A 25525-nucleotide genomic window follows, 5' to 3' on the forward strand; every position below is an offset into this window, starting at 1 on the left:
CTGCTGGGGAGCAGAGGGGGAGCCGGTCCCTGTGCACCGGGCAGCTTGCGGCGCCCCCTCCCTTCCCCGGCCAGCATCGCGCGGGGCCGGGCCGGCGAGGGGGAGGAGCGCGCCGGGGCGGGGTGAGCTCAGGCTGCAGATGGACGCGGACAGGTGAGGGCTTTGTGCCGGGTGGGTGACCGGGGCGGGGGCAGGATCTGTGCTGGGCACAGTGAGCAGGATGCGGGGCTGTCTCCGATGGGGCGGGGGGCAGTTTGCAGGGGGTGTGTCCCGGACGTGGGGGTGGCTACAGCTCACACCTGGGGATAGGGGTCGGTCTCCAGCACCCCAAGCTAGTATAATGTCCCCCTAAGTGATGCTTTGGTCTCTGCGTCTCATTCAAACTCTCCCCCTCCCCCTCCCCCTCCCACTTCGATCGTGTGTCTCTATTCACTCTGTAAAAAGCAACAAAAGAGGCCCGTGGCACCTTAAAGACTAACAGATGTATTGGAGCATAAGCTTTCCTGGGTGAATGCCCACTTCGTCAGATGCCTTTTTTCTATTCGCTCTGGGGCTCAGAGGAGGTTAAGTAGTTTGTGAAAGTGGCCCTGCTGCTCTTTCTCTCTCCAGAATCAAACCCAGTCTCTTAATGAGTCACAAAAGCCTTCTGCAGACTGGCAGAAAAATCCGGAGGTGGGAAATACGGGTTTCCTCCTCCAGCAGAAGCCCAGAAAGGCAAGGAGCTGTGAGGTTGAGGCTGGCTGCCGCTGACAAATGACTAAGGCCCTAGGTGTGAGTTATGGACTGGGTCAGCTTCCAAGTCAGTTTTTTTATTGGAACCTGGAGGCTGGCGTCCCTGGCCAGGGACTGAATAGGTGTAATGAGGTCTGGAAAGGGAAGGAGGAAGCAAGCAACAAAGAGGGGATTTGTGAAGGAAACTCAAAGAGGGAGAGGTTATAGTGTCTGGACACGAACTGGTTCCAGTAAGTGAAGAGATTTCTGTCACAGTTCTTGAGGGAATTGCACCTCTGACCCCTTCATGGGGGCTGCCCTCTGAACTCTCAGACCTCTAGCCATCACCTTTCTTTGGGCAGCATCCTGAAATCTGTTCTCTCCAGACAGGGGACTCAAGCTGCAGTCCCTCCTGCTTCACTGTGAGTCTCTCAGCAGGTCTGACTTCAGTTCAGCACCCACACTTCTGTTCTCTCAGGGGACGATAACAGAGTTAACCAGTGACCAGCCTACTCTCATAAAGCAAAGTATTGTTTATTTAGAACAATGGCATTATAGAGGAAGCATATCTTAAAGAAAAGAAAAAGTTTATAGGCATGCCTAGCTTATCAGGTGTCACCCATCTTCCCCATGGAGACCCTGGCAGGTTCCAAAGTACTTCAGGTCCTGTACAGGATCTATGCCTCTTGGTCACAATCTCATGTCCATTTGTGGATCAAGGGTGACTGACTCTCTCCCGGGTGGGAGTTGTTTCTTTATACAGTTTTCAGTTTTTTGTTTGGCAGGCCTCTTGAACCAGGTCAAACCACTATATGCACTTTCCCCAGGGGGTGAAAACTTCCACAGACTTCTTACCTGCATAAGAGATTTGCATTAATTACCCCCAGTGCTGTAACTAAGCATAGAGGCGCCCAGGGTGAGCAAGTATATTTGCGTCCTCTACCATTTTTTTCATTTTTCCACCCAGAGGTGACACATGGGGGGAGGAGAGAAAGGGAAATGCAAGGTCACATGCCCCTCCCCCCCAAGATTTTTTGGTTGCGCCCCCACCCCCCCAACCCAGACAGGCTGGGTGGTCTGCTGAGGTGAGTCAGAGGGTGGAGGTGGTGTGTCTTTCTCTCTTTCCCCCACTCTCCCCCACGACCAAGCCCTCGCCACGCCTTTATTTGCACCTTGGGAAGCTGCCCTGGTTGCTTCACCCAGGTTATGGCTCTGATTATCCCTCAGTGATTTGAGTTTCTGCATTGAGCCAGAAATGCAATCACTAGCTAGCCCATAAAGATACATATAACATTTATAAAGCTGATACAATTGTCTTTGACTATTCCATGTGTTCATAGTGTCTGTCATATCTCAGCATAATAGTCTTTGAATGTTCCATGCTTCCAGAGCATTGCATCCGTCACTATTTCCTTGAACTAAAATATTCCCTACTATAGAATGGCCATTGCAGGAAGCAGGGTGGGCTGACGTGGTGTTGCTTGTATTGAATGAAGAAGGGTGGTTATGTATTATGAAGTGCAGTTTGGCTTGCTTGCTGAAGAAGAAGGCAAAGGCCTGCACAACAACCTCTCCTGACCACTAACCAGAGAAGAATGAGAACAAAAAATTCCTGGCCCAAGTGTCAAGGTCAAAACTAAACTCACAGTTGACTTCAACTACCCAGATATCTTTTAGATAAATAAATAATCAGGGCTCCTGATTTTTGGTTTTATGTGATAAACATCCCTGATTTATAAAAAAAAATTGAATCTGTCATTTATCCAGTAAACATGAGAAATGGTTACTTGTATCTAAGGGCTTATCTTCGCAGAGTAGTTTGTGGACTGCAAGGGTATGATTTCTGAAGTACACTAATGAGGCACATTAATTGGTCCATGTAAACACTGCTGGTGTTCCCTAAAGTGTAGTAGTATTTGAAACAATGCTACATTAAAGTGCACTAAAGAACATTACAAAGAGGTTACTCATTACAGTATCTACTTTACTTGTTACAATATATTCAAAGAGCCATAAATCCTATGATTTTTTGGACCTCTACACAAAACTCAAAAGTTGCTAATAAAAAAACGGGAAAAACAGAAGCCCTACAACTAATGCTAAATATTTATATTTAGAGTGACTTGCAATTAAAAAAAAAGTGTCATACTCTTATACAAAAAGAAATAAACTTGTTACATGCAGTAGTAGGTTCGGCTGCATTATGGCAACAATTGTTGTTAATAAATGGATTGTAAATGTCCTCCTCTTTTGTTTACTGGAAAATGTTAGTTCTTTAATAGTTTAGCTGCAATAATCAATAACACAATACTAAAGAATTGTAGTGAAAATATCTATCTGTGAACACAAATAGTTTTAAGATCTCCAGTGAGTGTTACTTGGTTTAGCACAATTTTATATCCCCAGTGGTCTGTACCTGGAATACAGAGTATCTCTTTAATATAGAACTTATGCCAGAAATTATTCAGTGGGCCTGATCCTGAGCAATGGAAATCAATAGTAGTTTAGCTATTAATTGAAGGAGGATAAAGAGGTAGTTTTTCCCGTTTTTACTGCTTGATCCAGTAAACGCAGAATCAGAATTTAAATTTGTTGGGTTTTTTTGGGGTTGTCGGGACCTTGGGAGGGAAGATTGTTATGTAAGTGTAGAGAAATTGTGCTGTAGTGTTTTGACAACATCATGGATTAAAATATATATTTTTAAAAAGTATATATTAATTTAACATTTTTTCTTATTTAAAGTAAATACATTTTTTGTTTAAAAAATTAACCTGTTTTAAAATTAAATTTTAAATTGTGACAGCCTATGGTAAGGTATAAACATACTATAATCTATTAAACTCACTAAAATAAAAATAATAAAACGCTGCATCAATGAGGCCTCCTTTAAAATTTTAGATGTTAAAAGGGGCTGCATTTTTACCTATGTACAGAATTAAGAGGAATATCTTTAACTTTACAGAATCAGAGGAAGCATATTTAATTTTTCAGGTAAACTCAGGCTTTATAAATGTGTCACAATGTCATGAACTGTATTAAATGTCTATGTTATTTTCAGCCTTAACAACTGAATGAATGATGGTATTTGCATTTTCACAAATGTGAGTACTTTCAATTTTTGTTGTGCAGAAAAGCTTCTGCCTTAATTGTCTTTGATTTCAATTTAGCTAGCAGGTGCAGAGAGAATATTTTCTTAATTTGGATCAATTTAGTGAAAGTTGAAAACCTGATTGGGAGTTGAAAAAGCTGGAAAGCTTGTTTTCCTCTTCTAACCTATGAAGAAAATCAGGTGGGAGAGGATGAGATCTATTAATTCTAATATCTTGAAGGACATGCAGTCGGATATTCAAAGGTATCTAGGTGTCTCAAGATGCCAATAGGTATCTAGTGCTTTGGTACTCTTGAAAATCCTAGTTGGGGCCTATCTGCATCTTTATGCATCTAAATACCTTTTTAAAATTTGTCCATAGTTACCAGAAACAATCTGTTAATTCACTAACTTTAGTTAATACTATCTTTATTTAATAAATAATTTAAAATGCAAAACATGTTATGATACATTTTAATTTTGTATGTATTCAGCACATTTAAGCATGTGTAATTTAACTAATAAAAACCATTTTGAAATGCTGTTGTACATTTTTATTGAATCCCAATTTTCATCCAAATGCAGCTTGACACAAATCACAAATAAAAAATTATCATCTAGTAAATAAGAAATGCATTAGTCACCATTTCTGAATATTAAAAAAGTAAAAATTAAAACTCTGAATAAATGTCAATATTAAGACTATGAATAAATGTAAGAGAAACTATATAATTGCTTAAATTAATGTATATAGATGCATGATATCTTCCTGGTTACCAAAAAGAAGTGCCAAATTTAGTGTAAAGACTATATTTGTTTGCAAATTAACATATTTAAATAGTTATACCAACCAATGAGAATGAAACTTTCTTTAGGGAAATAACTAAAGTACAAATACAAAACAAGTTTAAAAACAGTCATTTAAATTAATGTTTCATGCTTGCTGATTTAAAACACTTTAATTTAAATCATGCCCCATCTTGTTTGACAAACTGCTAACTTTTTGTAATATATCACAGCCAGACATATAGACAGATTGTAAACTCATTAGGACATGGACAGTCTTCTGTGTTTGTATAGTAGCAAGCATAATGGGGCCCCAACCCTGGCTGGGGTCTTTAGGTGCTCCCAGAATACAAATAATAAAAATATTTTGCTGACAGTTATGCTAGCAGTACGAGAAATTAAAATAAGATCCTTGTAAAGAGTCAGCTGCCTTACAGTTATGCCCCTCCTATGGTTTTGTATAGATTTAAAGATATATTAGTAATTTCAAATTGAACTTTGTTTTACAGTGTTTGTTGAGTTGCCATTGCTGAGCAAAACACCCTCCCTGAAGTGGTCAGCGAGTCACACTGTTGTAGGTGTTTATACAGCACTAATCACTGTAGTATGTACTGTAGACATAAACATTGTTAGATAGTTGCCTGAGGAGACAGTTCCATTCCATGATTATACTTTAATGCTGGATTGAAAACATTTTTACAAAATAAGTAAGTCCTGAAAAATTGTTTGTATTTAAACATGAAAGAGGTATAGTTAGTGATATTATGACTTATCACTTATATCCTGTTAAGACACAGATTCATTTATCTGGGACTGATTGTCCTGAGTGCTTGAAGTTTTCCTTTGAACAGTGGTTCTTGCCATCATGCCCCACTTTTACCAGAACAAATGAGCTGAGTGACTAAGGTCCAGGAATTGTGAGGCCTGGGGCCTTTTCTGTTTTGCAAAACAGCCCTCTCCCTAGTGAACCAGGATTCTAATCTAGCAATTGCTATACGGTTGCAGTGAGGGAAGTGGAGTAAAAATGAGTCAGCAAGTTCTTCCCCTTTGGTGAAATAACCTCAGTGCCTGAAATGCTTCAGAGTGAGTGCTGTTATGCTGTTTCAGAAGTGCGACGCCTGACAACATGGCCATGAGAATGGGGGAAAGTAGCTGCCCCACCAAAGGCAAGTCAGAGGCCGAAGATGGCTCTGGTCGGGTGATCACCACTGTCTTCCTGGCACTCCTTATAGACCTGCTGGGATTCACTCTTATTTTGCCACTCCTTCCTTCAATCCTTGAGTATTACAGCAAGAATGATGTAAGTAAGAACTAAACTGTACCTGCTGAAAATACAGTCTGGGCATGAGGTGATCTGAAGAATGGGATGCAGAGGGAGGGGGGATGTGAGAGGCGCCCATTCCCCTGATACAGCTCAAAAGCTACATGCAGAATAAAACGCACCCACAAGTCTGGAGTGTATTTAGATTGTTCTTATGGATTTGATTGATTTGTTTTGCTCCGCCTAGTAAGACTTTCTCACCTTTGCCACTGAGTCGGGGTCAGGTGTCTATGTTTGGGAAAATCCAGAGATTACTGAGTGGCTACTTCTTGTAATTGTCCTGAATTTGCCCTCCGCCTTGCTGTTCTTTTGCTCACATGTGGCTGTGGCTGCCTGGTCTCCAGTGATGAGTAGTCAGATGAGAGGTTTCCTCTAATGCACACACACCCATGTCTCTTAATCTGCCCTGAGAACAAACTTTATCCCTTTTCCCTCTATTGGGTAGCAATGCAAATTATGGGAGAAACTGAGGCACACATAAGCCTCATAGAAATATTACAAAAAGTTCCCATTTTGTTACCAACATGTTCCTCTCGCAAGTAAAATGTGAGGAGTTTGGGCTGCGCTGGTGGCCTAGTGCTTTGAATAGCGAAGTGTAAACCTTGGGTCTCCTTCCTAGTCCCAGTCCATTGCTCCCTGAGTTCTAGGAGGTGGGAAGGAGACTCAGAGCCTTGTGTTGTTCATCGGCATCCCCCCTGGTTAATTGAGTAATTTTAATGAGGAGCTGTGAAGCTCTTCATAGCCCCTTCCTCTTGGGTAGGAGGCTGGTGATAGAAACACATGGTTTCTAGGGTGGGTGTGCAACGTGGAGGACAAACAGGGAGAGTCTCAGGACTCTAACAGGAATGTAGAAGACCTGGCTAGGATGATATGAGTTTGTAACTCAAATCGTGGCTCTGTTATGTATAAAATCCAGACTTAGCAAGTGTAGGAGTTAGTGCCTAGCTCTGTAGCATTTATTCACCATCTTCTGCTCTGTGTTCCGGTCATATGTTTCTATAGGGCATGATGGGGCAAATTTCTACCCTGGCTGTATGGTTGCTGAGGACTCTATCTGCTGTGGAACCAGCCTAGCTCTGCTGTGTAGGGAGGGGCTAGATGCTAGGAGCCAGCACATGGGCTTTGCATCCCATTCGTGCTTCAGAACCCAGCACTAGTCTGTGGGAGTCTGTCTGTGCCACCATGGAAGAGATTTTGAGAGAGAGAGGATAGGTCAAGGGGAGGGTAAATATATCTGGGACTACACTGATCCATCAGGCATATACCCCATACATACACTTGGGGAAGGAAGTTGTCTCAAGTGGCGTCTTTGGGATACAAAGCAATGCTACATTTTTGCAAATAAAGTCAGAGCCTGCAAGAGAGAATTTGTTCCCTAAGTAGGGTGACCAGATGTCCCAATTTTATAGGGACAGTCCCGATTTTTGGGTTTTTTTTCAATAGGCACCTATTACCCCCCACGTCCTGTCCCAGTTTTTGACACTTGCTACCTGGTCAGCCTATCCCTAAGTGCCATTAACTATGACATATGACTCTCTTTGTAGGATGGTTTCTATCTATCACTGCAGCATGGCGTGGACTGGTTTGCTGCAGTGTTTGGGGTACCTCTGGAGAGGAAGTACAACACTGTCTTGTTTGGAGGTATGAATGAACCTGCAATCTAGTGTCATTTTCAGGTTATCTTCTATGGTAATGTTTTTTATTTATGAACAACTTTTAAACATCTGGCACCATTATTAAATTGGGGCTTCAGTACCACAGTAAAAGATGCCCTAGAAGTACCCAAGAGAAGCAGATTATAAATATTTGGTAAATGGTAGTGCTTACATGGAACTGATAGCTCTGACTAGTCAGGCAAGCAGTTCAACCTATTCCTCAGTAATGCTTCCTAGGCCAGGCCTGCTGTGCTTTACTACTTTAGCACTGAGCTTCTCAGGAATGGAGGCAGATCGCCAGGGGGTGTCGAGTGACTAGAGGCTCACCATTTATACCTCAGCCGGCAGCCACACTGCGGTGTCTATGGAAGGGGCATGGCAACTGTTCTGCAGGGTGCAGTACCATTTGTTGCCACCAGGGCACTTGTGTTGTGACTGAGTCTTCTCCAGCTCCTCTGAGTCATTGCAGGCAGCAAAGCAGTGAATCAAGGCCTCTGAAAGGCTAATTCAGATTTGTTAATAGTGAGCAAGGGAAGGTAAGAGACCTGTGTTTTGGGCCAGGTGTGTAAACAAGCAAGTTCACATTCTTGGCATAGGTTGTGGTTTAAACTGTACCATCTGCATTACACTACCCTTCACTGGTGCTTCACACTTCATACATCCAAGAGACATGAGTGAAAATTTCAGGATTCTGGCTGAGAATGGGGAGTAACTGTTTTCTCCCGCCTTCTTCCTCCTTTCCCTCTATGAGACAGATGTAGTGAGGAAGGGGCATACTTGTAGGCGCACCAATGATTTTGGGCACCAGCCGCCACAGCAAATGAGTATCTGATGTTGGCAGCCATCTGTGGTGACCGCTGCTTATCATTGCAAATGTAATCATCTCTTTGTTACTTCGTCCTTCCAACCTCCATCCTGCCATCCTGCCTGTACCCACCTGTTGTCTCTTGTGTCATACTTGGACTGTAAATCTCATCAGGATAGAAACCAACTTTATGTTATATGTTTGTACAGCACTTAGCATAATGGATTTGAAGCTCAGTTGCTCCTTTAATGCTAATAATAATAATTAATAATAATTAATGTCCATTCAAATAAGAAAGAACCTTGCTGCCTTCACTTGTGAGCTAAAGCTGTAAGTGAGTGTATGGCTTTTGTTTTGTTTTGTTTTTTGTTTATTTTTTTTTACTTTTTTGTTGTTGAGCAACCACAAAGAAATTATTCTCCCCCAGATACCCAAATACTTAAGGTTAAATCCTGACTCCTTTAAAGTCAAGGGGAGTTTTACAGTTTTACCATTCAGTGGTGCAAAATTTAACCCATGGCCTCTGTGTGCATTTTCAACCTTGATAGGTGGTCTAAGTAAGACATATAAGCCAGCTCTCTCCTTTAAAGAAAAAAAAAACTATGGCAACAAAGCATTTTCTTGGCAGTTTGTCACAAAGGTATTGCAAATTAATGAGGGCACTGAGTTAGAGATGGCAAGAGAGGAGAGGAACCAAAGATCACAGGGACAGAATGTAGGTTTCAAGGAACCTCTTCAGATATGTAGACTCACTGCCATTTATTTGAGAGTGTCACATACTCCGATGTGTCTCACTGCTGCCTTTGATACCAAGGGGAGAAAATATAAGCTAATTAAATGTGACCGATCCAAGTTCAGTTAATCAATAAACCACTTAAAAGAATTGTGTGTTACACTGCCTGACTGTTAAATTCTATATTATCCTCTCTCCGTGAGCAGGAAGTGTTTGCAGTCAGAGTTAGCAAATATCACAGAATTTGCATTTTACTGACACACCCCGTCCTTCCCCCATAAGTCCCATCTTGTTCTGGTTTGTCTGCATTTCCCTTTCCCTTGAAAACCCAGTTAAATTCAGTTAAATAACAACTTAGCCATAATATTTTGCGGCTCTTTGCATTCCAGGGAGATAACTGCTGTTCATGGCCACAGTCTGACATTATAATTGTGTATCTTTTTATATGTGTTTGAGTTGTTGTTGTGTTTTTTTTTAAGGGCCACAGTGAAGTGATAGGCCTTAAACAATTATGCTGCCTTTGTGTTTAAAACTAAGGCAGCATGTCTAATGATTAAGTCTAATGATCAATCTTTTCTAGGTCTGATTGGCTCCATCTTTTCCATCCTGCAGTTTTTTTCCTCTCCGCTCACGGGCGCTGCATCTGACTGCTTGGGGAGAAGGCCGATCATGTTGTTGACAGTGGTATGTCTGGCAGCCTGACTAGAATCAGCATAAATCAAATGTACAGAGGGAGGCCAGTGTGTTTAGTGCACAGCACTAGTCCTGACCATTGCTGCCTCCCCTGGCCAAGTCACTTGATCAAGCATGGGGGTCTAACATTAGGTACTTAGGGCCAGATTTTAAAAGGTATTTAGGTGCCTAAGGGTGCAGATAGGCACCTAGTGGGATTTTCAGAAGCGCTTAATTGTATCTTTTAGGCAACTCAATACCATTGACATTCTAACATGTAAGATCAGACCACCTGTACAGGTGCCTACATGTAGATTTATGTGCTTGGCTTTAGGCACTCAGTCTGAAAACGTTGGACTTAATCTTTTTGTCCCTGAGTTCTCCATCTGTATAATAGGGATAATAATATTATGTACTCCAGCCCCTTGTAAAGTACCTTGGGATCTTTGATTGGAAAGCACTTGACAGAAATGCAACATATCTTTTATTTATTGTATTAATGAACATTCACCAAACAGTTTCTCTTTTTGGTAGTTGTTATGAGTTTAAATTTAGGGCTCTGATTATAGGTATAATACAGTGCAAGTATGAACATGCATAAGGGATCTTGGCAACAAATTACATACCCAACCCATCATCCAATAAAGTCTTTGCAGATTAATACATTAAGCATGTGTGAGTTCAATTATTATTCACCAAAACTGAAGGCTAAAATTGACTTTCAGGTCAGTGGATTTTTTCTCTTTTTTTGTCTTAGAATTTTTCTGGGTTGCAGATTTTATTTAAACATTTTAATTATATTGGAAACCATTTCATGGCTGTCTTGTAAGCAAAATGGAGCAAGTTGTTCAAAGGTGTTCTAAACATCTTTCAATGCATTAACAGGATAGATTTTGCATCAGACAAACCTCCTCCTAACATAACGTACAATAGTGGGATTGTGTGAAATGATTACAGATGGGTTCTCCTTATTGGATTTTTACTGTCTGACATTCAGTGTAGTACATGTCTGGTGAAATGCCAGTTTATTCAAGAAAGCATTTGTTGTTTCATGATTAATGGAGCAGACATTTATTTTACTTTTCAAACATTAGTCTAGCTAGAAAACGATCCTAAAATGATGCTGATTTTACTGTATCATGTAAGAGAAATTTCCTCTTCTCTCTGCAGGTGGGGTTGATAGCATCATATGCACTCTGGGCTATCTCTAGGAGTTTTGGTATTTTTCTTCTCTCCAGAGTCCTAGGTGGAATAAGTAAAGGGAATGTCAGCCTGTCTACTGCTATAATTGCTGACCTGCACTCTCCAAAAGCTAGGAGCAAGGGCATGGTGAGTTACAAATGCTGGCAACAATAATATCAAGTGTCGATACAGTACTTTTCATTTTCAAAGCACTTTCCACACAATATTCCTCACTATACTCCTGTGTGGTAGGTAAGCCAGTAGTACTATTCTTATTTTACAGATTGCAAATTTGAGGCAGAAAGAGTAAGAGGCTGTTCTCAGGCCCAAGGGGGATTCAGTTGCAAACAGGGTTAGAACTTTGAGTGTCCTGTTTCAGTCCTGTACTCAGACAGCAAGTGGTCAGCCCTAGATTGATTTTTCTTAATGTCTCCTCTTAAAGACACTGGACTAAATTCTGTGCTAAGTTCCATTGAAGCCAGTGTGTGTGCACAGGGTATAAATCGGCACAGTATTTAGCCTCCTTCCTCCAGCATTATAGCCCTGTTCTGGTGCACTGATTTAATGCTGAACTGGAGGGAAGACAGCTACCTAATGAGGCACCTTTACTATTTCCTGCACCATCATAGGTTTTTCTTAGACTCCACCAATCCTAATTCTGCCCAGGCCAAAGCCTGCTCACCTTTATCTAACTTGTATCGATAGGGCAGTAGCTAGGAATTGCAAAAGAACCATGGGGGATGAGAAACAACATCATTGCCACCAAGGTGGTACACATGATGCACTGACACCATCCTACACTGAGCAGCTTTACAATCTAAAAGCACATCCCAGGGCTTTATGGTTTTAGACACGTTTTGTCTAAAATCCTGAACTGAATGAGTACGTTTCACCTTCCCCCCCCCATTTTTTTTCTCCACTTTCTTTATTTCAAAGGAGCCTTAGCAGTGGAAATGATTTCTGGGTGGCCCTTTACCATGCTGAAAAGTGTCACGGCCATTTATTGAATGGTAGCTCATTTTATTTTCTGCCCAGTCATGAAAGCTTCAGCTTTGTTGCAGTTATCTCTGCCTTGCCATTCATTGCTGTTTGCCACACGCTTGCCCCTTCCCTCGAGGTGGATGTGGATTTTTTTTTGGCATTTGCTTCATGGATGTTTAGCAAGAGATAGAATAGCTTTAGAACTGACTCTCTGAATTGGATCAAAAGGTGTTTAATTCCATTACCTGCATAATTGATCACGCTTGATGTTGTGTTAGCATTTGGCACAACAATTTAGCTTCTATCAGAGCATGACAGACCTAACAGTTATCAAGTTTTACCAAAAAAAAAAATTCTTCGTCATTAACTTCAAGTTTACTATATCTCAACAGGCAATGATTGGTGTTGCTTTCTCACTTGGATTTACTGTGGGTCCTATGATTGGAGCTTACCTTGCCATGGAAACAGGGAAAGGAGAGGTCTTCTATCTTCGGTCAGCTTTGCTTGCGCTTATGTTTGCTGTTGCTGACTTCATTTTCATCTTCTTCCTGCTTCCAGAGACACTCCCCAAAGAAAAACGGGTAAAATATGCTGAGAGTGGCTCTGAAAATCCATATTTCCTATAGGCAAGGGCAGGACTTGAAAATGATTGAAACAGTAGAAATGAATGGGGAGGGACAGAAACTCTCCAGAACCTGATGGCTCAGGGATTTGGTTCAGTCCTTAGACCAGAAGTTAAACCCACCTAAATTGGTGATGACAGAAAGTAGCAATTGTGATTAGCAGTCATGTCCTAGGTACTGCAGTGCATCAAAAATGCTTAGATAGTTACCACTGAATTTCTGTTGGGTTTGCTAAACTTCAAATTCTTCAGAAACTGATAGGGCCAATAGACAAACCCAAGAATACTGTGTCACCCTGAGCTGGCCCAATCTAATTTGAGAATTTCAGACAATATTCTAACTCAATCATGAAAATACAGTGAAATTTGTTTAAAACATAATTTCTCCCATTAGCCAAAGCAGGCCATAAATTGGTTGTCTAGCCTAAACTAATCAGGATACAGCTGTCAGTAACAGTCTGGCAATCTTTTTCTAATTGTCTGTCAATATTTATAATGTGCTCGTCATTGTAGTGCCTAAGCACTGTATGAGACTAAAAATACCATGAATGCTCTACTTGGAGTGGGAAGGATGGAGATTTCTGTGTCTTACTCGGATGAACAAGAACTCCAGCTTTGAGTGCATTATTAATTCTCCATTATTGCTGTGCCAACATCAGATAGACACTGGGTCAAATTGTCAAAAGCACCTAAATCCCATTTTCAGAAGTGATTTAGGAGCCTGAGTTCTGTAAAGTCTTATTGCAAGTTAGAAGTTTAAGGGCTCAGTTTTTGGTTAAAGATAATTAGGAGCCTAAAGGGGAGTTAGACATCTAGGTGTTTCTGAAAATCCCACTATATGTCTATCTGTGTCTTTAGGCACCTAAATACCTTCTGAAAATATGCCCCCCCAAGTGCCTAAACCACTTCTAAAATGAGTCTTAGGCTTTCAAAAAACAATACCTTATTCTGTGGTATAGGTACAGTACTTTTGAAAATTTTACCCAGACTTAGTAATTAGTAATTCCTGCCTCATTCTTTGGCCCAGAAGAGGATTATTATAACTGGCAAGATGAGAAGTCAGCACTTATGGTCCCAGTTGTGCCCCAAATTTTTGGGTGTCCTAAGCAGCCGCGTATACCTGAGGATGGCCCTGAAACAGGTTCCTCTGTAAGCCCCTGGAGACAGAAACTTGTAGCATTGGACCAAATTCAGCCCTGGGTGTAAGTAGGTAAAACGCCATTGATTTTAGGGATTGCAGCAGGCTTGATCAGTGTCATTGTCTCTGTCCCTCCTTTCTAAGCAGCACCCAGCCCTTTAAACATACCCTCCATTTACAAGGCACTTGTGGAATGGAGAACCCTCTGTCTCCATATTTGGGCATTTAGAATAGCACAGGAAAGTTTGCCTGTGCTATTCCAGACATGGCAAAAACTTTAGACCTTCCCTAAGTGATGCCAGCTGGGTGTGTCGTGTGCAATGGCTGTTCCTTTATTCCCCCACTATGATTTTTTTATGGCTCTTTCATACATCATGTGGTCTGAAATCCTAGCTAAGGACTTTGATGCTTTTTTCCTGCGTACTTTTAAAAATTCAAACAATTCCTTTTGTATGTTTATGGCAGTCTGTTAGGGCTATGGACACTCTTTGTAGACAGAGATGATGTGAGAGTTCATTAGTTCAGGTCTGGACAGGGCTTTGAAGATATAAAGTGCATCTGTATTATTATGCAGGGCTCTTCAATCCACCTTGTGGCTCCCCATGCCTGCCTCATGAAATTATGATTTAGTCCTGCCTTAATGTCTTAAAGAAACCACTCCATTTAGCAATGGTGATTTCGCATATTTAATAGTTTTCTCTAATTCTCCCCACTTTGATTTTTAAATCCAAATCCTTTGATGGTGAGACAGTAATTGACTACACAGAACAATCTATTGTGGGATCACAGAAGGCTGTGGCTAAGGTGAGGCATAAGCAGCAAGGGTAGATGAAGTATTAAAAAAGCAGAGATTCCTCTCAGTGAAAAATTAGCCGATAAAAAATACAGACCATATTAGCACAATGTTTCTAGAAAGGATTTTTTTTTCCTCATGGTTTCCCAGTAGGTGTCAGTGGCTGGTTAAAAGGGCTGCAAATGCAAACAATAAAGCAGTCACTTATATGCTACACCTTGGGTTGTTTGTGTGATACAGATCATGTATCCGATTGCACATGTTGCATGTATTTCAATAGCTTTAGGGGACCTGATCTTTGGGTCTTCTAGGTGCTAGTGTAATGCAAACAAATAATAATATATGCCTTATAAATATGCAAGGCCAGTGGAGCCCCTCTGGACAACAGGGAAGTGAAGATTGGTGAATGGAACAGAGGCAAACTTGTCCATTCTTAATTACAAAACTAACCGGTAAAGTAAAAGAGGAGAAATGGTTATCTGCTGGTTATTTTTCTTTGGGCCCTGACACTTATCCTGGCTTCAGGGTGAAATGGGTATAAGTTAATCAATAGCCAAAATCAGTCTAGAGGTGCTTGGGATAAAATTGTGCACACCAACCCCTTGTTTGTATGTGTGTATCTGGTAGACGTGCCATTAGCTGATTGCAGTTTGTGTATGCACCTGTTTATGGAGAACATTTGCTCATGTGGCCTATGCTGTCAAGTCTGGTTAGAGGTAAAACCTTGTATTCTGTTCTCTGTGAAAGGTTTGAGTATTTTTTGGTTTTTTGGTTTTTGTTAGAAATGTTCCGCCTTTTGGCTACCAAAGGCCAATTTTGAAGCACATTTACATGCATTCCAAACATTAGGATTGTTGGCATCCTGCTCCAGTTCATACAAGTTAGCCCCAGTTGTCTCTCTCTTCTTAGGTATCCTCCGTGATGTGTGGATTTCAGGCAGGGAGTGACTTGCTTAGTCCGCTGGCTTTGTTTCAGTTCTCTGCCGTCACCAGAGGAAAGGACTCACCTTCGAGGGAGAGTAAGCGCTGCTTGTTTTTTCACATTATGCCATACGTGTTCCCTTGATATGGCGGTGATTTCTAAATACACTTTTTCTCCCTTTATTTTGACCATTTCAGAAGCAAACCCCCCCACCCCTCGATCTTTCAGACCCACGTTAACTATTTACAAAATGGGAGTTGCAAGCTGCACTGGGTGTTGACCAGGGCTTTGTTATCTCCAAGGAATGGCTTTGAGGTTTTATGTCAGGGGTCTGGAGCCAGTCTCCTTTCCATCGTTCCTTCTCTGTTCTGCGTGGGCATTAGCTGCAGCTGTAGGTACATCACAGCAAATTAACTGACCTAAAGAGACAGAGCAAGCCGTGAGTTGGATAACCTTGATTCCACAGTGCCAGGCTGGAAACCAGGAATGCCAGATCCTGAGGCATAGGCGCAGACTCAGCTGGCCTTGGAGCACCCATGGGGAAAAAAATAGTGGATGCTCAGCACCCACTAGCCACCGCTCTTCGGCCACACTGCCAAACAGCTATTTGGCAGCTCAGGGAGGGGCTTGGGGGAGAGCGGTGGGCAGGGGCCTCAAGGAGGGGGTAGAGCAGGGGCAGGGGTGTGTGTGGCAAGGGCAGGAAGAGGTGGGTGAGGGCGGGGCCTTGGGGGGAAGAGGCAGAGTGGGGGTGGAGTGTCCCTAGGAAAAAACTAGAAGACAGCACTTATGTCCTGAGGCATTTTTCTCTAACTTCAGATGGAATTTTGATTTCAAACTTCCCCTCTCAAAGTTTGGGGATGTTCAGACACAGGGCTTTGGCTGGGCCTTTCTCTGAGTAAAGGTGTTTGGAATTTGCCGGTCATACCAGTGAGTTAATCTGTCCTTCCAACTACTGTAATGGTGCAAAGGAATATTGTTAGAACTGTGAAACACATCTTATTCTTAACTGTGTAGCATAAAACCATATAAACCATCTCCATCTACTTCTGTAAAGCACAGGACACTTCCTTTTTCAAGGCCAATTACAAACCACCTACACTCTATAATTGACCACTTCCACTAATGCTCAAGAGATAGACCAACAACATTAGCATCCATATTGGTCCTATAAAACAAAGGTATTCAATTAAAGAAAACATTGAGGGCTAAATGTTGGGGGTAGTAAAGTCTTTACCCATTGGCTTCCTTCCAGTAGGAAGAGAACTTTAATGATATGACTGAGTGTTCACGTCCTTGGAAGTTATTGCTCTTATTTTTCACTTTAATCCCTAAGGACTGATCTACACTACCACTTAAATTGATGTAATTTATATGTTGCTCAGGGGTGTGAAAACAACACCCCCATGAGCAATGTAGGTTACATTGACTTAAAGCGGTGTCCACACAGTGTGATGTCAGTGGGAGGCGCTCTCCTGCTGACATAGCTTCTGCCTCACGCAGAGGTGGAGTAATTATGCCGCCGGGGGAGCACTCTCTCGTTGGCATAGCGCGTCTTCACCAGACACGCTACAGCAGTGCAGCTGCACCGATGTAGCACAGTAGTGTAGACTTGCCCTTATACTCTAGTCACAGAAATGGGGCCAGAGTCTAATCTGTGGTGTGTGGCATGTGGATATTTAATATGAGCATCGGAAATAAGTCTCCGACCTTTTTTATTTAAGTGATACTGAATGTTGCTTTTATCTTTTTTTAAAATGGTACTTATGGTGTAGTGTCTCCTTCTCTCTTTTTTTTTTTATTTAGACCTTCAGAATCTCAAGGTCCTGGGCCTAGTTTATTTCCTTTATCTCTTCCTGTTTTCTGGTCTTGAATACACATTGAGTTTTCTCACCCATCAGCGATTCCAGTTCAGCAGGTACAGTGTGCTTAGAAGAGATGTGCTGTGTACTCTTTAGCGTTACTTTGTTCATTGTTTTCTCAAGAGACCCTCTTAAGGCTTCTCCTAATTTTCGAGGGTGCCTTTTAATGATCAGCGTTAACATGCTAGAAGACTTCATTCTGTTACAAATTGATTTCTAATGCTCCAAGTTTTCTCTTTATAAGCCAGGAAGAATAGTTGAAATACAGACACATCTATCAGGAAAGCAAATACCCTGAAATTATAATTAAAATTTAAAGAAAAATTGATGTGCAGAGATGGAATCAGAACAAATGGAAAATGTACATTGAATTTGTGCTTAACTGGCCTGGCTGTATTGATTCATGTAAAGCTACCCAAAGAGCTTTTCTGTGTCAGCATGTATCTTGAGGCTTAAATAAAGCAGAATGGATATAGGGTTTAGCTATGTGATTATATTTGCTCAGCAGAGTTCTGTATTATATACAGTCTGCAAACCCTTATGTAATTCAACTTTTGGTTGGCTGAATTCCTTTAATCAAACCCTGTTGTACTCTTTCATATTATTATTCTCTTCTTGAAAGCAGTTTAATTGCTGGCTTGTAGAGAGAGTCCCAACTTGGGGCCAGATCTTGTAGCATTTATTCCTGTGAGTAGTCCTTGTCCCTGGTTGGTTTTGTTTCTAGATATTCTTTCTATTCCTGTCTTTCCCTCATCATAATATGATTTACGAAGATCTTTGTATGTCACTAGAAGCCTTTTCCTTTGTGATAATCCTGCTGCTTCTGCGCAATTCATTCATTGATATAATAACTATCCGCTGTTTGGATATGTCACTCTTATGACCATGATCATGACTGTGTTATGACATCCTTGAATGAACTGGGCAGGAGGACAAGCTAGGTATGTAGGTAAGAGTTGATACAATCCAAATACTTTGGTAGCCAATAGTGATGAGAGAGGACTGGCCCAGGAATTCTGTTTTGCCCAAACTTGTATCTTTTTAATTTAAAATTTGTCCGTGGTTTATTAAAGATGCTGTATTTTCTAGAGAGGAGGAACAGCGTGGGCAATGGCAGTACAAGCTTCGCCACCAATGTACCTTTACCCTCACCTCAAGGGGCCATTGCCAGGGTTAATTGTTCAGTTTCCTTCCCCTCTCTGCTGAGGCTGCCGATGGGGGTGTTGGTTTCTAGGATGTGAAACACGTTGTCCACTGGAAACCAACAACTCATTTCACATAGCTTACTGTCTGGCGGCTTTCTGGTGACCTATTTTGGTCAGTAAAGTCCTGGAATACCTACCCTTGGGCTGCCCTAGGAATGCCTTAGATAGCAGCAGGCTAAAGTGAAGAGCTCTATATCTCTGAGCAATCCAGTCTACCTTTATTTTTTTATTTTGATTGGTGGTGGTGTCTAATGCTGTCTGAATGTTAAGGCCCCACGTGGACACCTAAAGTATAGATCTCTTTCATTTAGGAAATAGTAATCTAGATCCAAGAGGAAGACTTTGTGTATGAGTGGTAGCCGTGTATAATTTGTGCTTCCTTCCTCTCTCCAACCCCTTCTAGTATGCAGCAAGGCAAGATGTTTTTCTTTATTGGGATGACAATGGCTGTGATCCAGGGAGGCTACACTCGCCGAATCAGGCCAGGATGTGAAATCAAAGCCGTAAAAAGGGTATATTTCTCTTTTAAACATATATTATTTGTATTTATTCCATTTCCTCTCGACTCTGACATGCTACTTTTTAATTAATAAAGCAACCAGAAGGCATTTTATGGCTGTAACTGTACTAGGGATTAAAATCAGAGGGATGGAGTGAGCTTTGTTTTGACTTCATCAGTACATCTAAGGGTAGGTTTACACTTACCTTCCGGGTCGACGCGGCGAGTTCAACTTCTCGGAGTTCGAACTATCGCGGCTGATCTAGATGTGATAGTTCGAACTCCGGAAGCGCTGCGGTCGACTCCGGTACTCCATCACTGCAAACGGCGGTGGCGGAGTCGACGGGGGAGCCGCGGAGTTCGACCCCGCTGCGTCTGGACGGGTGAGTAGGTCGAACTAGGGTACTTCGAATTCAGCTACGCTATTCACGTAGCTGAATTTGCGTACCCTAGTTCGACCCCCCCCTTCTTAGTGTAGACCAGGCCTAAGTGACTTCTTTAGGCCATTTGCTAATGCTTCTAACTGAATGGGCATATTTTGTCTATTAACACTGTAGTGACATTCTTCAAGCAGACAAAACATTAAAACATACAAATCATCTCCCACAGTACTGTAGCTTCTTTCCCTCTAATATATTATTTAAAATGTCTGTAATCTAAGTTCTTTATAGCTGCTGACACTTCCGAGAGTTAGCCCAGTTCACGCACACAGGTTCAAGTCTATGTGATATGAGGAGTATATTTTCCAGTGATTTCTGGTGTGGTTTAGTGGTGGAACACAGGACTAAGAGGCAAGAACTCCTGAATTGTAATCCCATCTCTGACTGCCTTTCTGGCGCTGGGTAAATCATTCTAAGGGATGCTATCAATTTTGAAATCTAGTCAGTTTCCTTCAGTCACGGTTAACTCTAGTAACTCAGAGGTGAATCTGGGTCAGTGCTGAGGGTGTGGTTCCTCTTTAGCAGAGTGAAAACAGCAATTCAGCTATGCTTGAATTGTAAAAAATGTGAGAGAGTTGGGGAAAAATTAAAGTTCTCTTTTGTGAATCACATGGTGGAACCTGGCTCTGATATTGTGCTTTCAAATAGGAAGGGGGAAAGCACAACATGGGAGCAGAGATCTACTGCACAGCAGGAAGAGGAGAATCTTGTCCTGTTTCTTTTTACCTTGGGGTGGTTCGTGTTCTTTGAACTCTAAGGATCTTCTTCCCCTGCACCATGGTGACTAACCCTCCAGCTGATGAGGGGCGGATGCAGCATCTCCTAGCATCCATCAGCACTACCAGGAGAAAGGGGACAAAATGCTCCTATTGCTCTATTCTACACAAGTTTCTTTCCCAGTTCTGCCAATCTGGTCTGGGCATTCTCTACCTTTACATCATCAGTGACACAATCTCCACTTCCCCAACACCTAACAGGAAATAAATCTCCCATGAATAAAAACAACAGACCAATCTAGAGAGGGAAACTTAGCAACATGGGAACTGTCTCTTTAACTTAAATATATCCCCTCTCAGCAGCAGCAGCAGCGCAGTGCCAAGAAACCTAGGATTAGGCTTTTATGATGCATATGGCTTTAGATGTAATAGAAACACACTCATTTTGCATTTTTTTTTATTTTTAGGCTATAATGCTGTTGATTCCAGCTTTCTTGTTAATTGGATGGGCTGGTAATGTGACGGTGCTGAGTGCTGGACTGTTGCTCTATTCTTTCGGTGAGCTATTCAAATTGTTCCCAATAGGCATTGAAGCCGAAGCATGGCAAATCAACTTCATAGATTTCCTCACCCTGTTTAATAAAGATGTACTTCAGGCTTCATGGAATAGGCAATAAAAGTTGACTTTCTTGCTTATAAAACCTGGAAGGAATCACAGCTCTGGGTTATTCTGATGCTAATTGTATCCCTAGAAGTCGTCATGGTGATGTTTGTAAATGTCACCAGCACTCATCTTGTCTCAGCTGACTGGGGAGCATTTCAGATTCTTTTTCTCTCCCCGACCTAGAGACAACTTGTACATTAAATAAAAATACTCCAGCTTAGTAAAAGAGAGGCAGCTCTGCTTTTCAGAACTGTGACAACTGCTTTATTCATTACACTTTGGAGGCTGGGCAGAGGAGAGCTGCATAACTGTCTGTCAGAGCAGGAATGAGAAGTGTATATGGTACAACACAGTCAAGGGAGGACTTAGTCAACAGTATAATTTTCTGCTCTCCTGCCTCACTAACCACAGGCGGGGAAGGGTGGGACAACTCAATCTGTCATTTATGAAGCAGAGTGCAGAAGTGTGTGTGCATGGACATATGTATGTTTAAAAGGAAGAAATTTTTGCAGATTTAGGCCTCCATTCAGGAAAGCCATTAAGCATGAGTTTAGGTCCGTCCTTATTTGGAAAAGCACGTTAGTGCATGCTTGACTTCAGTGGGACTTAAGCACCTTAAATCTTTTCTCAGACAGGCACCATAAGATGCTTCCAAAAGAGTTAACATTATTACAACAACAGGATATTCTCTTTTGAATGGCGGAGGTGCATTTTATAATCGGTACAAAATTTTAAATCCCTGAATTAAAAACAAAGGTTTCTTGTTTTAGGAAGTCTGTTTGACAGCTTGCTTGTCTAGGGACAAGTGTATGTGAAAAATTAACAAATCATTCAGACTCACTGAGGATGCCTAGCTCCTGCCATCTGATTGTCCTTTCCTTGCTGGGAAGTATTTTGTATGCTACAGCTCTTCCTTACTGGGAGAAACACAGTCTGTTTCAGCAAGAGGGCAGTTCTCATTGTTAGATCTTGGCTGTTGTGTTTAGTTTGGGCTCTGTGAGCTAGCGTATTTTCTCATTAGACTTGGCATCTGCATACTGCATTGTAGAACAATATAGTTGCTTTTATCCACTTTATTCATAAGTACTGTACACTTATGTGTCTCAGAGGACTCTTCATGATTCCACACATGGCCATCTCACCGAGCATGTGATGTATGAAAGATTCCTTCTCCCATTACACCTGACAAGATGATAGAGATCTGGAAAACTACTAGTTAGCTGAATAGAATGTAACTGTGACCCTTAATGCCCTTCCCTCTAGGGCTCTCAAGAAGAAAGGCTGTAATGTAAAACAGCTGCTGAATCCTCATAGCCTTTATGGCTGCAAGAGTTGTTTGTGGAGGTTGGCTTTGTGGGGGTGTTTTTGTTATTAAACTGAATGAAACCTTATGATTAATTGTTGGTATAATGCCCTAGGGCTCCACATTTTTCTGTGCAGTAGTAACCAGTGTGGCTGCATTTCTGGCTACAGCTATCCTTGCTGCTAACCCTATTCTAACCTACTCTTACATCTTTTCTAGCTGCTGCCATTGTTGTTCCTTGTTTGTCAGCAGTGGTGTCAGGCTATGGTAAGTGGCTCTTTACTTGTTGGAGGGGCAGCACTTGTCTGTACAACGCTAACTTTAACTGAAACTGCAAATACAAAATCCAGTTCCACTTAACACCCGTTTGCTGTTACAGCAATATGCATTTAGTGCTGGAACCTGGACTTTCAGAGCTGACATGGGGTTACACGAGTTAGATTTATAACATACCAAAAGCCTGTCCTCAGCTCTAAGTGCATTTGACAAAAGCTAAAAATACTGCCAGTTAAAAGTAAAGGCATTAGCTAATCCAGGGGTCGGCAACCTTTCAGAAGCAGTGTGCTGAGTCTTCATTTATTCACTCTAATTTAAGGTTTCGTGTGCCGATAATACATTTTAATATTTTTAGAAGGTCTCTATCTATAAGTCTATATATTATATAACTAAACTATTGTTGTATTGTAAAATAAACAAGGTTTTCAAAATGTTTAAGAAGCTTCATTTAAAATTAAATTAAAATGTTGATCTTACGACGCCGGCCTGCTGAGCCCGCTGCTGGTCTGGGGTTCTGTTCACCTACGCCAGCAGCAGGCTGAGCGGGGTCAGCAGCTGAGACCCGGGCTGGCAAGGGGCCGGCAGCCAGAACCCCAGACTAGCAGCAGGCTGTGCGGGGCCGGCGGCTGGGACCCCAGACCGGCAGTGAGCTGAGCCGCTCAGCCCACTGCCGCTCAGGGGTTCCATCCGCCGGCTTCTGCCAGCCGGGATCCCGGCTGCCGGACCCGCTCAGCCCGCTGCCGGCCTGGGGTCCCGGCCCTCCCCACATACAGTGGGTACCTACCTTCTCCCTGGTTCTGGCCCAGTCTCTTCCTCTCTCTGCACTGCACTGAGGGTGGGAGTGCACTGAGCACAGGGCTGGAGGTGAAGGGTCTGGCCAGGAGCTAGAATGAGGGAGGGGGCTCAGGAGGTTTGGGTGTGGGGCATTTATCTGGGCAGCTCCCATTTGGTGTATGGGGTGCAGGTGCTCCCATTTGGTGCTCAAGGTGGGGGTGGGGATGTGGGGGGTGCCAGAGTCAGGATGTGGGGGGTGCATGGAGTGGGGGGGGCTGGGGATGTGGTGGGGGGTGCAAGAGTCAGGGCAGAGGGCGAGGGGCATGTGAGGGGGGGTGCAGGTGTCAGGGCAGGGGGGGCTGGGTATGTGTGGGGGTGCCAGAGTCAGGGCTGGGGTCATGGTGGTGGTGGAGGAGTCAAGCAGAGGGCTCGGTGTGTATGAGGGGGGTACAGGGCTCAGGGCAGCGTCCTGGGGTGTGTGCGGGGCTCAGGGCACGGGCCTGGGGGTGTGCGGGGCTGCAGGGCTCAGGGCAGAGGGCTGTGTGTGTGGGGGGGTCAGGGCAGAGGGCTGGGGTGTGTGTGAAGGGGGGTCAGGGTCAGGGCAGGGGGCTGGAGGGGATATGCCCCTATTCCGCCCCCAACCCCAGGCCCTGCCCCCGCCCCCGCTTCTTCTCTGCTTCCACTGGGAGCAGCAAGCACGCTGACTCTGCTCCTTCCCGACCCCCTCCCTCGCAAGGGCCATCAGCTGATCTGCCAGCAGGGAGGGCGGGACGGAGAGGCGGAGTAGGGGCAGGAACCCAGCACACTATGGGAAGAGGCAGGGGAGCCGGCAGGACCAAGCTTCAGTCTCTTGCCCCCTTCCCTCACGGGGTTGGGGGCAAGGGAGTGGAGGCCGGAGAAGAGCGGGCCGGGCCGGATTTTTAATGGCACGCTGCTGCCTGCCGGGACTCCTTGGCACGCATGCCATAGGTTGCCGACCCCTGAGCTAATCCATCCCCACAAGCCATACTGCTCTCATCTACTCGAAGTGACAAAGCCATGAATAGCAGCAGCAAGGTTACAAACTCCTGGGGGGGAGGGGGAGGAGCCTTTCTAGACACTGATGCTCTGTGGATTCAACAATCCGGGTACCCTCAAATGCAGTAACAGGTGGGACAATCAAGTAAGGAGGACTGCATATCTTCTGGTTGCTTCCTTCAACCTGCCAGCATTGTCTTGGTCTTATCAGGCTTGAACATCAGCTAGCTAGCTCTCATCCATGTCCTGTTCCCTCTCAGACACTGGTGCGGGTGTTTGACAGCCCTAGTTTGGTCAGGTGAGATAGAGGTACAAACCTAGCTATCGAATGGCATGCTGGAAGTGCCTCTGCCCGTACCACCCTGCAGGCCCCACCTACTCATTGCATAGAGAGGATACTAGATGGAACACTATGGAACGCCACATGGCAGAACCCTCAAGCAGGAAGAGAAAATGCCCAACACTGGGAACTCTGGAAACAGTCATCAAGGAAGTAACAAAGTCACCTGATGGCAAGTCATGAGCAGTGCTGTCAGATCTGACACTCCTGGCATCTTCATCCATTGCAAGGAGATCATCTACCAACATCACTATTGCAGTCTCTTCTGAGTACCCAGGCTTGTACCCAAATGGATAGGGTTAAAGAAACCTGAGGCATCTAGGTTCCCGCAGAGTTCACTCACCACCACCTTCTCTCTAACCCTAACCCAAAATAGAAGATCAAGAAGAGGACAATTGATTGTTGGTTTCTTGAACTAAGGCTGCACAAAAGCCTCCTTAAGGTGGGCAGGTGGCTGATCTCTCTACAGAGAAGCACTGACCACCTCTGCTAGCAGTGGAACCAGTTCCTTCACACTGGTTTGATCAGCAAGGAAAAACCTGGGTCCAGAGCCGTGGTTGTTACATAATACCCTTGCACAAAATACACAAAGAAACCATAGCTGCTGTATCATGCACTGAAGACTGACCCCTTCGTTCCATTACAGCCTCCAGTATTAGTAATGGTTGCTTAGGGATAATAATAAGACAGAAAATGCTGTTTCTTCTTATAATGACTTGATGCTGTTTATACTCATATCTGTGTATCTACATATTGACATGTGCATGTATCATTAACCTTTCTTTTTAAAACCTATAGTTTCTCTACCTAAATCTGGTCAAATCAAAGAAGATGTAAAAATTCATTCTCTAACAAGAAGAATGTGAAGCCCTCCTGCAATTCAGTGAAGAGCAGTAGTTGCACAGAGAACCTCACAGAAGCTATGTAATGCTGTTCTGGCATTGAGCTGCAGCATGTGAAAGCTGATGAACAAGCACTCACAGCAAGAGCTATTAATTATATTTTCCCAACACAGAAGTCATGT

The 25525-nt window shown here is 43.1% G+C and overlaps 1 protein-coding gene across 2 annotated transcripts in view; it reads left to right on the forward strand.

Annotated features, from left to right (window-relative positions):
* MFSD10 (major facilitator superfamily domain containing 10) overlaps nucleotides 1-25525 on the forward strand; it is a 30978-nt gene continuing 5453 nt past the window's right edge. Inside the window, exons 1-11 of one of the 2 annotated variants that reach the window (XM_045020008.1) lie at nucleotides 1-153; nucleotides 5693-5885; nucleotides 7451-7547; nucleotides 9680-9783; nucleotides 10942-11100; nucleotides 12327-12515; nucleotides 15397-15505; nucleotides 17212-17323; nucleotides 18876-18984; nucleotides 20595-20685; nucleotides 22314-22361. In XM_045020008.1, coding sequence (XP_044875943.1) covers nucleotides 140-153; nucleotides 5693-5885; nucleotides 7451-7547; nucleotides 9680-9783; nucleotides 10942-11100; nucleotides 12327-12515; nucleotides 15397-15505; nucleotides 17212-17323; nucleotides 18876-18984; nucleotides 20595-20685; nucleotides 22314-22361 — 1225 coding nt within the window. In that variant the 5' untranslated portion in view covers nucleotides 1-139. Of the gene's footprint in view, nucleotides 154-5692; nucleotides 5886-7450; nucleotides 7548-9679; nucleotides 9784-10941; nucleotides 11101-12326; nucleotides 12516-15396; nucleotides 15506-17211; nucleotides 17324-18875; nucleotides 18985-20594; nucleotides 20686-22313; nucleotides 22362-25525 lie in introns of those variants that run through there. The other variant, XM_045020009.1, reaches the window with a different exon arrangement.

This window comes from Mauremys mutica, chromosome 5, assembly GCF_020497125.1.
Source record: "Mauremys mutica isolate MM-2020 ecotype Southern chromosome 5, ASM2049712v1, whole genome shotgun sequence".
Taxonomy (NCBI): domain Eukaryota; kingdom Metazoa; phylum Chordata; order Testudines; family Geoemydidae; genus Mauremys; species Mauremys mutica.